This window comes from Anolis carolinensis, chromosome 1 (genome assembly GCF_035594765.1).
Source record: "Anolis carolinensis isolate JA03-04 chromosome 1, rAnoCar3.1.pri, whole genome shotgun sequence".
Classification (NCBI taxonomy): Eukaryota; Metazoa; Chordata; class Lepidosauria; order Squamata; family Dactyloidae; genus Anolis; species Anolis carolinensis.
In genome coordinates this window covers 364,367,422-364,382,409 of record NC_085841.1, presented here as the reverse complement: position 1 = coordinate 364,382,409, position 14,988 = coordinate 364,367,422, and the positions used below count along the sequence as shown (strand labels likewise).

The window sequence follows — 14,988 nt, the reverse complement described above, 5'->3', positions numbered from 1 at the left end:
CCCAACTTTCATGAGTCTCACCTTTGGAGAGAATATATCCATATATAAATATATCAAGCAATGGGGCTCTAAACTTGATAAAAAGGCTCTGAGTTAATGTGTTTGAGGACCCAGTGCTACCTTGGGCCATGAGGAGATATTGGAGCCCATCATCCAAAGGACTAGGATGCTTCTCTAGTGCCCCTGTTGCCCACCAATCCGATGCAAGAATATGTTTCAGTTACTGCTTAGAGAGATCTGGAACTCCATCCAGTTTGGAAAGAGAGGCCTCACCTCAAAGTCATCATCGTCTGTCTCGCTGTAGTGGGGGTGGTTGTCGGGATTGTTCACTTTGTCCAACAGTTCAACGGCCAGAGAGCGAGAAAGACCAGGCTGCCCCACAAAGCTATGCTAAAACACAAAGAAAGGAAAATGAAACACCAACAGAGGACAGCAAGTTGAGGACTTGGGACACCTAAGAGTGATCAAGTTTGCTTTGGGTAAGATTAAGAACGTAAAAAGAGCCATGTTGGAGCCACACGAAATGCCTATCTAGTCCATAATTCTGTTGACAACATGTCCAGCCAGTTGCTCCCTTTGGGAGCCCACAGTAAGGCCATAATAAAGCAACTGTGTCCCTGCATCTTATTTCCTCTGATACTGAAGGACCATCCCTTAAGTCTAGTGATAGGCCTAACATCTTGGATTTAATTCAGTCCTCTGTCAAAGGCACCTAAGTTGGCAGCCATCACTGTTTCCTGTGGAAGCGAATTTCAGGGTTTAGCTGTGCACCATAAGCATGACAAGTTCTTCAGGTTCCAGGAGACACCGTTCCATATTGAACACGGCTGTCATCAACACTAAGCAGCACACTTGGCCCTGTTCGTCTTCAGCATGACAACCGATAAATGCTGGAGCTATTTTCAGAGACTGCCACTGTCTGGAAGTCAGAATTATGCAAAATTGGTCACAGCCCAAGCCCTTTACTATTGGATTAAGGATTTAACCTGCAAGGAAGTGGGCATTAGGAAGGCATCAGGTGCTCCCCTTGCAGTAACAATCATTACATCGCAGGCCTGGGAAAACTTGGGCCTTCCAGGTGTTTTGGACTTCAACTCCCACAATTCCTCCGAGGCTCTTAGGCATATAAACAAACAAAAAGATTGGAAAAAACTTTTGAGACAAGAAACATCAAAACCAGCCCAATGGGAAATAAACATATCCAGTGGCTGAGAATAGAAGAGATCCCAACATTGTTGATCATTAGCTATCCATTGAGAAAATTTCAAGCAATTGAAAACAGAGGATATTGTTGCTTGATTTCCACTAACTGCCTCCAGTTCTAATAGAGGGAATCAGAGTATAGTTGGCCACCCAAATCTGCAGGTCTAACTCATTGATTTGATTACACTACGTAACAAAATCTATTTTTTTTCTGTTCCTGATTTGAAAGTATTATTTCCTATTCAATTGTGTGGTCCTGACTTTGAAAGGAGTTGTTCTACTTCACAAACTTCGCTTTGGTGGCTGCCACAAACTAGGTTGAATGGGTTGAGACTCAAGGAGATTTTCACTGAAAAACTATAGGAAAATGTGCTGCAAGATGTCCAGCAAAAACAAAAGTTTTTGCAATTTAATACACTTTTAATATGCTTTTATGATGGAGCCAATTAGAAATGACTTTTATAACCCAGGACCAAAAATAGTGTTACATAGTGTTATTCACAGATTTGATTAATATGGCACCTCTAGGAACGTTTAAGTCTTCCAGTGCGATTATATGGTCCACTTGCATTGGAAGTTGCACATTTCGGTGCATTCCTGCATTGCTGTTTGGGATGAGTGGGTTAGCTTTATCTGTAGAAGAACCACCAACACCAAACACATTTCTTCCCTTTCAACCTTATCATGATCAGATTTTTCCTCCTGGTTTGGATGAACAAGAGGAAGGAACATGCTATCTCCCCGAACACTAATTTACAGTTTAATATTTCGCATGATATAACCAGGCCTAATTCTTTCATTTCAATTTCTGGCAGCTTTTGCACTTGAGGTCAGTCTAGGTTTCCATAATTTTCTATAATTCTCTGAAGCTGCTGTTTTAAAGAAAGCAGTCATAGTCTTTGGAAACTTGAACACATGATTCATAGCGGCGCAGGCAATTATCTGAGTATAATCTTAATCCAAAGATACTTGTACACATAAACAAGAGTTCAGAAATGGCTTCAGCATTCAACATATTTTACAACACTGAAAAAAGCCTCAGGATGTGAGACCTCCTGGTGCAGAGAAACACACACATGCACATTGAATCCGTTCATAGCAATTTGACATGAATGTGCTCCAACAGTGAAAAGAAAGAGGCAGACTTACTGTGAGAAGCCTTTCTGCTGTCGGCCTCTTCTTTGGGTTTTTTGTAAGTGCCACTTTGACAAAATTATGGAATGTCGATGACCTTTATAAAGAAGATGGAAAAAATGCAGCCTTTAATCTTATGTGCTGGGACTGCGCAAGGAGGAAGTATGCTCAGGCGCTGCATTATTAAAGCGATGACTGAAACAGACATTGGATTTGGGTCAGATCAGGTAAACAAACCCACTCTTAAGCAGACACCACTTCAAAGACATGTTAGCAGGAGGGAACTGGAAGCAGGAATAAATACAGGCAGTCCCCAAGTTACAAACACAAGAGGTTCTGTAGGTTTGGTCTCAAGTGGAATTAGGTTTGTAACTTAGATTTGTAACTCAGGGACTGCCTGTATCTCAGTCATTGGGACAAGCAATACATGGTTGAAACTTAAAAGGGGCACAAATAATTATAGAAAGCAGACAACACCCAATAATAGCAGGCTGTTGTACATCAGATTATTTATTTATTTTGCTGTATTTATATACTGTCTTTCTCACCCGGGGGGGGGGGGGGGGGGGACAAAGCGGTTTACAACACAATAATGACAAAATTCAATGCCTATTGCCTAACATACACATAAAATCAAACCATAAAATCCAAACAAGAAACATATAACATATTAAAGCAATAAAGATGATTAAACATGAGATAAAACAATATTCAGACACAAGGACATAGAATTAAAACCACCTAATGACAAGATCATTCAGATTCCCACAGTCCAAATGGGTGGAGGATGATGGGAATTGTACTTCAAGACAATATGGAAGAAACTAAAGGGAGGAGGGCTCTAAAAGGAAAGTTCTGAAAGTTTTTATTATAAGATACACATCTGATCACTGGGTTGCATTGTCCCCAGTGGACCTCCTACTGGTTGGAATTCTCTGTAGCAGGGAAAAACAGATAATAAGAAATTACGTACTTATGACTTTTCTGAAATCCCACAACCATCATTTACTAGGCAGCAACTGCTGCGAGCAAAAGGGGTCTATTTCCTCTACAACTGGGAAGCAAAGGGCTGCCTCTTCCTAACATAGACCCGAACCTTATGCAAGGTATTTATGCATATATAAATCTCATACAGGATTCTTGACCATTGTGGTTTAAGAAAAAAAATCATTATAAAGGTCCAAAATAATCTGAATTCTCACTTCAAAGAATCCTAAAGTTAGAATACACCTCAGGGGCCATCCAGTCCAATTCTCTTCTTCCAGGCAAGAAAAGCACAATCAAAACCCCTCCAGACAGATGCCCATCCAGCCTCTGTTTAAAAGTCTCCAAAGAAGAAATCCTCACCAGCTTTTGAGGAAGTATATTCCACTGCTAAACAATTCTTATCCCCTGGAAGTTCTTACTAATGTTTAGATGGAATCTCTTTTCCTGCAATAGTATCCAGATAAAGATAAGTAGTAGTGCCACTCTTCTGTTTTGGTTAGGTTTCATCTGGAACACAACTTTTTGGCACCACAGTTCAAGGAAAATATAGTTGTGAATATTTACAGTTTTCCCACTTCTATGAAGGTCCTGCCTCCATAACCCTTGAGAAAGTGGAAGGGCTACTGTATTTAATGTGTTGTCGAAGGCTTAAAAAACTCTAAAATCAGGACAGTAAATAAAGAACAACACTCTGAAAACAGGGGAATTTCAAACAGGAAACAACCAGGGCCAGGTAACACCTCCCAACAAAGGAATCATCCAGGCCTTGAAGCTGCTAGGCCTTTCAATGCTAATTAAGGTGATTAATTGCAACATTCACACTTGTTTCCAACAGACAAGAGTTCTTTCTCCCACCCTGGACCTTCCACAGATATATAACCCCACTTGCCTTGTTTCCAACAGACCTCACAATCTCTGGATGCCTGCCATAGATCTGGGTGAAATGTCAGCAGATAATGCTTCTGGAACATGGCCATACAGTCCGGAAAACTCACAGCAACCTACTGTATTTAATTTCTAGAGCCGTCATGATAGCCATCTTGAAATATCAGAAGGAATGTCATGTAAAAGAAGGAGCAAGCTTATTTCCTGGTGCTCCAGAGACTAGAACCCAGATCAAAGGAGAAGAAAAGTGATTCCACCTAACAATAGGAAGAAGGTGTGGCAGCAGCATGGGCTGCCTCAAGAGGACACTCAATTCTCTTTCTTAAGAGATCTCTAATCAGAGGTTGGAGGGGCATCTTTCAGGAATGCTTCCATTGTGTATTCCAGCATGTCAGAAGGGGGTTGCACTTGATGACCCTTGCAGTGCCTTCCAACTCTCAGATTCTATGAGTGGCTCTTCTCATATGAATTCAGATTCTTCATGTGCCGCATATTAAGACATCTTCAGCATCACTTCCCTTGTTTTGCTCTTTCCCTCACTTGGTCCTTGTGGGTCACACACCAACTCTCAAAAGGCTTTTCTAACCTGCTTCCGCTGGGAACAAAGACACCGTAAGAGGGATGAGACAATCAGACTCACCATTTTGTTTTTTCCTTTAGCTTTGGAGGTTGAAAGTTGCTTTTGGACATGAGAAAGAGGGCCCTGAAAGACAAGAAAAAAAACCCCACTGAGCTGACAGAGAATACACAAAAGTGGGGTGGCTGCATTTCATCCACTGACTTGAGGGTTTGGGGGATGCAAGTGGATGCTGATTTTAACTCATAAATACATTTTCTTGGAAGAGTTTTTAAAACCTTTCCTGGTGTGAAGCCATGTTCAGCGATTCCTTCTTTGAAAGGGGAAAAGTGAGGTAAATCTATGTACAAAAGTCTTAACGTGTGTGAGAGATATATATGTGTGTGTGTGTGTGTGTCTGTCTGTCTGTCTGCCCAACGAAGTCTGTTGCTTGGTAAAGAGATGTCACTGGGTTGGTTATTGGCAGGTAAAGGATTGGCTGTTGCTAGGTGAAGTGGCTCTGTGATGTCTCTGGGAAAGAAAGGTGACATGGGGCAGCGGTCCCAACAGCACTTGGGTAAGGATAAGAATATACCCTTGTGTGTGTGTGTCAAATTATGCATGTAAGTTTGTTTGTCTGTCTGCACCACAAAGGCTGTTGCTAGGCCAAGTGGCCATCTGTAATGTCACTAGATTGACTGTTACTAGGTGAAGTGGCCCTCTGTGATGTCACTGGATTGGCTGCTTCGTTAAGTGACACCTTTGTCAGTGGGAAATAATGATGATATGCATAAGAGTGGAAAGAAGGAAGGAAGGAAGGAAGGAAGGAAGGAAGGAAGGAAGAAAGGAAGGAAGGAAGGAAAGAAGGAAGGAGTCTGCCCATCACTGGCATTAAGACATTGCAAGGAAAGCCGCCCAGAGAAAGGAGAAAGGAGACCAGCAGTGCTCTCAATGACAGCTGGGCAATGCCAGATAGATATGCTAGTGGTTGATAAATTAAGATTCTTCACGCCTCACACACATACCCAATTCCATTCCACTGGTTAAATCAGAAATGGACAAAGTCAGGACTGCAGGTCTTATGCAGCCTTTAGGAACCCAAAGGGCAGCCCCTTTGAAGCCCTTCTGAACTGCTGCAAAAGCCTCAGACCCCCTCTCCATATTTGGTATTAAACTGATCCAAAACTCGCTGCAGTATAGAAGTTTATTTTTCCCACTTCCTCCCTGCTCCACTTCCTCCCATAAACAGAAATAAAGTTAGCTGATAATTGGCCAGAATGGCAACCAGAAGTGACATAGTGACATGGAAGGCCATGTGCATTTTGCACATACTGAAATACAATGGTGTGGTCCACTGGGGATGGGGATGTGTGGCCTTAGATCATCAGCAGTTGCCATGCCTAGGCTATGTATCAGCCCAATGTTTTGTCTACTGACCTCATGGGGTGAAGCTCAAACATGGGTGGCTGGAGCTCTCCCAGCTCAATGGCCGTGATGCCCACAGCCCAGATGTCGCAGAGCTGGTTGTAGCCCCCGTTCTTTTCGACTGCAGCTACTTCTGGGGCCATCCTGATGAAGAGGGAAACAAGCACAGCGTTAGACGTAAGAACCTTCTGCACAACTCACTGCTAGTATTTTATCTGGCCTGGTAAACCAAACCTGGCCTGTACTACTTTGGATGCAAGAAAAGGACAACCCACCAGCCTTTATACTGTGGCATTCCAGGGGGTATCCAAATTACACAATTGTTGCCGTTTGATCGGCGTGCCCATACTATGGCATCCTGGGATATATTCTTTGGGGGTGTACTTTAAAATTGCAAATGTACTGTATTCTCCTGAAGTAATTCATTGTGCCTCTCATAAAGGTAATGAGAGCAGATGTGATTTGAGTATTGGTCTATAACTCTGGAGACCACGGTTCGAATCCCACTTGGCCATATAATAAGTGAAATCCCACTTGGCCATATAATAAGTGAAACCTGATTATCTCAGCCTCAGAGGAAGGCAACGGCAAACCCACTCTGACCAATTATTGACAAGAAAATCCCACAAGAGTGTCATCTTAGGGTCACTAGAAGTCGGAAACAACGTGTAGGTGTGCAACAGGAACTACAGAGGAGAATATCAAGTAACACTCTAAATGACTGGCCTCCACATGACATGGGCAGTTAAACTGGTATCAAACTGCTCTGTTCATGTGGTATGGGTCCAACTTGGAAGTTCTCTAGTTGGGTAAATTCAGACTGGCAACAGAAGCAGAAGATTTGCTCAGTCCTTGGTGAAGCACTGTGGCTTGACACAGTTAAACAGCCCACATTATATGGATTTATATCACTCCTTGCCCTATGAAGCCTTGGGAACTGTAGTTCAGAGCCAGAAATCAAAACAATTTTCAGGGTCCTGTGAGTGGAGATTCAACTGTTAAGACAGTTTAAAAGTGCAGGCTACATAAACCTGCCATGAAACACAAAAGCCAGAAGTAATCAATTTTTTTGGAACAGAAAATCTATTCGCAAAAGGTCAGAAAATTCTAACTTGCACCTACGGTCCTGATAAATAGAAATATATGTTTACTTCTGAAAGAGATCTGGAGAAGTTTTAATAAGACTAAATGGGGCAAAGCACTTGTAAAAGGTATGCTTTAGAAGATGTATGACTACACTGCATTGGCGTTTATTGCAAGGAGAGATCTCTTTCTGTTGCTTTCAGTATTTCTGACAGCAGAACAAAATGACAGTGCGAATGAATAATTTAAGGGTGTCCATCATAGCAAAATGTACCTCCCAAACTGTGAAAGCTGTTATAATTAAGACTTGCTGAATCAAATGTTATCCAGCTCACATGGCTAGACATATCCGATAAATCATTAAAGTGAACCTATACATGAATCTGACATTTGGCCCAACTCAAATGGGTATTATATCGCAGCAGAGACATTGATGGAAAGAAAGGTCCAAAAGCCAAGCCTGCTGCCATCATCTCACGGCATCCTTGGCTGCTTTTGGATCTTTACTGCCTGGTCTGGAAACCCTGAGTCAATCTCCCAGGCCCTTGTCTGGATAATCCCAAGGAATTTATTACCAGTAAGGCGTGCCAATGAACGACTTCCTCTTCGCAATGGTGGCGGTTATTTTTGCCGCTACGCCGAAGTCAGCTAGGGAAGAAAGGATGGAAGAAGTTTCCACTTTGCGCAAAGAGCAAAGAAAATACCAGGAAAATCAGACATTCTCATCTCAGGAGCATAAAAACAGACCCCAGTTTGCCTTTTGTTAGCAATGACTTTCATGTGGCACAGGAATGACTGCGAATGGTTTTAACTGTGGGTCATATCTACCAGTATCCTTCAATTCTGCCTTTCTCAAACTGGTGTCAGAGGAGTCAAACTATAACTCCCAACATGTCTACCTAGCAGAATTGGGTGAGACTTCAAAGGGGGATTAGAGGATTAGACAAACTCCTAAATGTTTGGATCTCAGTGGCTGATGACAGCTAAATTTTAAGGCCTTTTTAGTGTATTTATTGTATTTTAATTCTGTGTTTACTATACTGTTACTATTTGTTTTTTAACTTTTGTATTGTCTAGTGGAGACAGATGTTAGTTGCCTTATGTCCTCATGGGGAGTAATAATAATAATAAATAATAATAATAAATTGGAGTACGGGTAGCCCTCTACATTCATTAGAGTTAGGAATCTAGAACCCCTGAAAAAGTTAAAAATGTAAAATTTTAAAGTGCTATTCTTTTAAACATAAGAGAACCTTTCTCTAGGAATCGCTAGTCTTCCAACATGACTCCGCGGTGGCGCAATGGGTTAAACCCTTGTGCTGCTGAACTGCTGACTTGAAGGTCGGAAGTTTGAATCCGCAGGTCAGGGTGAGCTCCCACTGTTAGCTCTAGCTCCTGCTAACCTAGCAGTTCGCAAAAATGCAAATGTGAGTAGATAAAATAGGTACCACTTCAGTGGGAAAAGGCAAAAAAAGACACTCCAAGCAATCATGCCGGCCATACGACCAGGACGTAACAACACAGGTTCCTCAGCTTGAAAATGAAGAAGAGCACTTCCCAGAGCCAGAGATGAGTTGTGTCTGAGTTGCGTCTCAGTGTATGTTTGTAAATAAGGCATTGAATGTTTGCCTTTGTCTGCAACTGTAATCTGTTCTGAGTCCCTTCGGGGAGAAGGGCAGAATATAAATAAAGTGTATGATGATGATAATGATGATGATTATTATTTATTATTTCCACCTGAAATTGGCCTCCAAATTGCACTGGGGGACCTAGAAGAGTTCTTTCTACAAATCTCCCTCTTATGTCCTATTAATGACCATGGTAATACAGTAGAGTCTCACTTATCCAACATAAACGGGTCGGCAGAATGTTGGATAAGCGAATATGTTGGATAATAAGGAGGCATTAAGGAAAAGCCTATTAAACATCAAATTAGGTTATGATTTTACAAATGAAGCACCAAAACATCATGTTAGACAACAAATTTGGCAGAAAAAGTAGTTCAATACACAGTAATGCTATGTAGTAATTACTGTATTTATGAATTTAGCACCAAAATATCACGATATATTGAAAACATTGACTACAAAAATGTGTTGGATAATCCAGAACGTTGGATAAGCGAGTGTTGGATAAGTGAGACTCTACTGTAGTTAAAACCACACAGTATAAAGTGAGAAGTATTTCGTGACTGCATTTGCTGGGGGTTAGAGAACAAGACCCCTGTAAAAGTGAACAACTACAAATAAAAAAATTGCTATTTTATTTTACCCGAGAGAACATCTTTCTAGAAAACTCTAGGCCTTCCAGGCTGCCCCTATGGTCAATTTCCACCATAAGACCTAGAGATCGCTAGAACTTTAATGGTATCATGACAGTTGTAATTTCGTAAGGTCTTCAGCCTTCTCTGGTACCTCACCAATCTACAATTCCATAGCATTGAGCCAGTGCAGTTCAAATGGTGTCAAACTGCATTCATTCTACAGTGTAGAGGCACCTGAAAGGTGTCTCTCAACTGGCCTCACTGTCTGACTCAAGGAAATATACACGGGCGTAACTCACTTACCTAACTTGATGTCCCCGTGATCCGTCAGCAAAATGTTTGCACCCTAAAAGAAACAAACAAACAAAAGAAAGAAATACTCAAGAAGACTCCAAACTCTTGATTGCCTTCAGAGAATCAGCTCCCACTTGAGAAGGAGTTTCATGACAAACCACTGACCTTAATGTCCCGATGCATTTTCCCTTTCATGTGCAAATACGCAAGTCCCTTTGAAAAAAAAGGAAAAGAGAAGGAACAAAAATGAGGAGGCAACTTCAAGATGAAATACAAAATTAAAAAGCACCCCAGACAATACTACCTGGAAGTGGGTGAAACCACTAGCGAGGGTAGGAGGCAATGTGATAAAGTGTTTGTGTGTGTATGTGTGTGTGTTTGTGTGTGTGTATGTATATATATATGACCCAGTATCTATTACAACGGATTTTGAAAACCAAAGTGGAGTTAGATCTGACTTCTTTCTTATTGGTCTTAATGAACAAACCAAAAACCCAAACTTCAAGTTATTACACTGTATGGTTTTGGCCGCAAGAATACACTCAAAAGAGGAAAGGTAAGGACTTAACCATATGAGGGAACTGGATCGTGAAAATGTCAAAAATAGTTGGAAGGCGAGAAGTCAATTTGAATATTTGTTTTATTATTGTTTAGTACAGGTTGGGTGAAGGAGGAAGGTGGACATTTGAGAATAAAAGAATATAAGTAGTCTAAGACGTGGATAAAATACTAAGCTTTTTCTACAATGTTTGTAACACAATACTTATAGTGCATTATTTTAAAAAAAGAAGGCAATCCTGTTAAAAGAGGGACAAAAATTTCATTGCAAACCTCTTCTGAACAAATTTTGCTACGAAAACCCTGTGACAGAGTTGCTGTAGGTCGGATATGACTCAAAGGAATGCAACAATAACAATAATGTGTTTTGGCATGGTTCATTCTTTAATGTTCCTGAACCATTGCAAATGAAAATTCTGTAAAAATTACCTATTAATTATGCTGACATTTATTTTAAGAGATTATATAGATTAATTGCAACCTAGGTAGTCAGTGGAACGTATTCCCAACAACCTAGGACATAATAAAGATGGTGGTATTTATCAAATTCAGGATATGTCATACGTACAAGGTATTAATTGGGATTAAAATCCAACTGAAGTGCTTCTGCAAAGCAATGGGGGGAAAGGGTTTGCATTACAGAGAAAGTGGACATTTTAATTGCTCTATGGCCATTATTCAATTACCTCTGGGCCACTTTCAAAAAGAAAGAGAGGAACTTGTTGTTTGATATGATTGGAGCGGCAAGGCTGTTAATGGCCCAAACCGGGAAATCTGTCCCCAGTCCTTGGCTGAACGATTGCACAAAGGTTTGGCACATTGTGAAGCTGTGAACAAGTCATTGGCCAGGAGCAGGAAGAACAAATGCACATCTAGTGTCTACAAATGAGAGATTCCTAACCGTTTATTCTTGGAATCTGAACAAAACCTGAAGTACTATATTTGTTGTTGGTATTTTCAGGCTGAAAGCCAATGTGAAGCAGTGATTTGAACATTGGCCTATGACACTGGAGACCAGGGTTCAGGCCCCAGATGGATGACACAAGTCACACTCTCTCAGCCTCAGAAGGAGGAAGAGGAACTCCTTCCAAGCAAACTTTGCCAGGAAAGCACTCTGATACGTTTGCTTTTGGGTTGCCATGAGTCAGAAACAAATAATTTCCAGGCTGCTGCACTGCTTATACAAAGTATCATTGCCTCATGTTAAGGACTGTGTTGTTGTTGTTGTTGTTATTATTTATATTCTGCTTTTTCTCTTCACAAGGATATTTAAAGTGTTGTTACTGCAAGTGACATTGGCTTTTGGGTTCTGTGTGCAGGGAAAGGTGGGATGTGAAATAATAAAACAAAAGAGATGTTCTCTGTCATTCAGTGCAATCGGAAATGTTTTTGTTAGATGGACTGACTTATGGTTTTTACACACACACAAATGTATGTTGTTATGTGCCTTTAAATTGACTCCAATATATATATAAACACAGTGGGTGAACTTGGGCAAGTCACACTGTCTCAGCCCCATAGGAAGGCAATTGAAAACATTTTGTGAATACAAATCATTTCAAGACAAACCTGGGATAGGTGTCCCTTAATGTCACCCATAAGTGAAAAACAACTTGAATAGACACAACTACAATTATTTGCGATTTCATTGTAAGCCACTGAGGAAAAGGCAGGCTATAAATGAATATAACCTTCATCACAATCCTTCTATTTCTCATACTCAAACTACTGGTGAGTTGAGGAATAATCTGTATGACCCTATACCAGGCATGGGCAAACTTGGGCCCTCCAGGTGTTTTCTAAAAGCCGGTAGGCTGCTAGGAATGGTGGGAGTTGAAATCCAAAACATCTGGAGGGCCCAAGTTTGCCCATGCCTGCTGTATATCTTCTTACATTAGGATAAACCCCATTGAACTCAACAGGACTGCCTTCCGAGCAGATAAAGGGAGGAAGAGCCCTTATTTCTGTCTGCCCTGATCTACCTGTCAAGAATTGAGAGACTCACTCTGAAGCTACAAAGGCAGGATGAGCAAAACCCTTTTGTGTAGAACAGAGGACGGTTGTGGCATACTTCTCCCAAAGAGGCTCACCTGACACCGACATTATGAGGCAGAAAAGACTTTGTTGTTCTCCCAGCCTAAAAAACCATTTTAGTCCCACATACTCGCATACCACAGATGCACCAACCAAGCCGAAAAAAACCCTAAATAGGACAAATACATGAACAAAAACCACCAAAAAGTTCTAGAATATAGTGGCAGTTAATAATGAAACTCTGAGGCATCTTTTCGGGGGACCACAATGGGTTGTGTATTTAAATAAAAATATCCATTTAATCAGATATATCCACAAGCATATTTTTTGACCAACTGGCTTACGTTCAGATGTACTGTAGTCCCTAGATGGTGACTAAATCTCTACGCTCATTTACTTTTTGAAGTCTTGAAATGTAGACGTTCTCCAGTCAGAGCTGTCATTGTTACCCAATTACAAGGGTGCTTTCAATAATGTGGTTTTGTTCGCATGCGCTGCAGGCACCCACTTCTGTTTTCGTTACTGCTGTTTATTTCTTAATAGTCACTCATTTTGTCAATTGTTCCAGAATTTTAGTTACAATACAGTGGTATGTTATGGTTTGGGTCCATGGGGGTGACCACACTGTGGGGGGCCACTGATGGAAATATATATGCAATCAATATAAATAACACATGAACAAAACAAAAATACAGAACTGAAAAGAACTGACAAGCAAACACGCATAGCGTACCACCGAAAGGAATTTTAAATATGAAGACAAGAAAACCAAGACACATGGAGCACAGAACGTGACAAAGAAAGTCTGTATAGAATAAACGAAGTCTGGAAGGGTTTGGAGACACACAAAGTCTAATTTGTCATCTGCAAGCCACAGAGCTCATGTGATTGGCCTAAAAATCAAATTAAAAAGTCCAGGGTTTTCCTGCTGAAAGACACATGTTTCTGGTGCTCATCAGACCCCCAAAGGATGCATACTGGTCAATTACCTGCAATGTTTCTCTGCAAACATACGCAATTTGCAACTCTGACAGGGGCCCCGTCACTGAAAGGAAAAGCAAAATAAGTGTGAAACCAAGTCAAAGCAGATTGTCCCTATTTTATATGTCCAGGATGTGTAGATAATGGGATCTGGCTGAAAAATCTATCTAGTCTAGTACAGAGGTTGGGACGTTTAGTTTTTTGGACTTCAGCTCTAAGAATATTTTGAGTGCATTCCCCTGAAACATTGATGTTTTAACACACTCTGCTTTGGATGCTCATACAACCCATACTTACTGTTAGCTCTTGACCTGCAAAGTCTAATCATTCTAGTTTTATTGTGCCCACTGATGGAAGCTGCAGACTAAAGGACTATCTTATTCAGCACGAGCCTTTCTCTTCTTTGAGAAGGCACCAGAGCCTTCTCCGTGGTGGTCCTCAGTTCCTCTCCAGGAATATATACTTTCCACCTATTATGTGGCCCTAAGGCTGTAGGATGTGGTAAGCAATCCCACTTCCACAGCCAGGAAATCCCTCAACATCCTACTAATTTAACATGTTCTCCATCAACTTCTCCATCTCTTTGCTGTGGCTGCTAGCAGCAAGGAGAGAGCAAGCTATGTCAGGCTAACTGGAAAAAGAAGGCAAAGAAAAGGCTTTTCACTCTTTCCTGGAAAAGAGAGAGGATGGCTGGGATGCATCACATATTGGGACTGCAATTCCCAACATCCTCCAGCCAGCAAGGGACCAGAGCGCATGAGTACCTGTGTGCATGGCCCGTTCTGATAGTCATCAGGCTCCAAGTTATAACCACTTTGGCAAGTACCCTATATAGTAGGCATGGGAAACCTTTGTCCCTCGAGGTTTTTTGGACTTCAACTCTCACAATTCCTAACAGCCAGTAGTTTGCCCAAGACTGCTATATACTCAGGCATAAATCCAAGAATTTTAGTCAAAAAATTGACCCCAAAAATGAATCTACCAAAAAGGGACACTTCAAGGGACCCTGTGTAGAGTGGCAAAAAGCAAGAGCTTATTCCATACCAGGAGAACCTAAAAGAAGCACTGACCTTTTCCTACTCTATCCATTGTGACAGCACTCTTGGGCCTTTTGAATCCTGGGCATAGAGTCATAGAGTCATAGAATAGTAGAGTTGGAAGAGACCTCATGGGCCATCTAGTCCAACCCCCCGCTAAGAAGCAGGAAATCGCATTCAAAGCACCCCCGACAGATGGCCATCCAGCCTCTGCTTAAAAGCTTCCAAGGAAGGAGCCTCCACCACAGTCCGGGGGAGAGAGTTCCACTGCCGAACAGCCCTTCTCACAGTGAGGAAGTTCTTCCTGATGTTCAGGTGGAATCTCCTTTCCTGTAGTTTGAAGCTATTGTTCTGTGTCCTAGTCTGCAGGGCAGCAGAAAACAAGCTTGTTCCCTCCTCCCTATGACTTCCCTTCACATATTTGTACATGGCTATCATGTCTCCTCTCAGCCTTCTCTTCTGCAGGCTAAACATGCCCAGCTCTTTAAGCCGCTCCTCATAGGGCTTGTTCTCCAGACCCTTAATCATTTTAATCGCCCTCCTCTGGA

At 41.5% G+C, this 14,988-nt stretch overlaps 1 protein-coding gene across 2 annotated transcripts in view; it reads right to left on the bottom strand.

Annotated features, from left to right (window-relative positions):
* map4k5 (mitogen-activated protein kinase kinase kinase kinase 5) overlaps positions 1–14,988 on the bottom strand; it is a 124,461-nt gene that overhangs the window by 42,577 nt on the left and 66,896 nt on the right. For both annotated transcript variants that reach the window (XM_062968708.1, XM_062968709.1), the window contains exons 6-13: positions 13,412–13,467; positions 9,996–10,043; positions 9,840–9,882; positions 7,849–7,921; positions 6,203–6,334; positions 4,850–4,912; positions 2,353–2,434; positions 274–390 (exon numbers count right to left, since the gene is read on the bottom strand). In XM_062968708.1, coding sequence (XP_062824778.1) covers positions 274–390; positions 2,353–2,434; positions 4,850–4,912; positions 6,203–6,334; positions 7,849–7,921; positions 9,840–9,882; positions 9,996–10,043; positions 13,412–13,467 — 614 coding nt within the window. The remainder of the gene's footprint in view (positions 1–273; positions 391–2,352; positions 2,435–4,849; positions 4,913–6,202; positions 6,335–7,848; positions 7,922–9,839; positions 9,883–9,995; positions 10,044–13,411; positions 13,468–14,988) is intronic.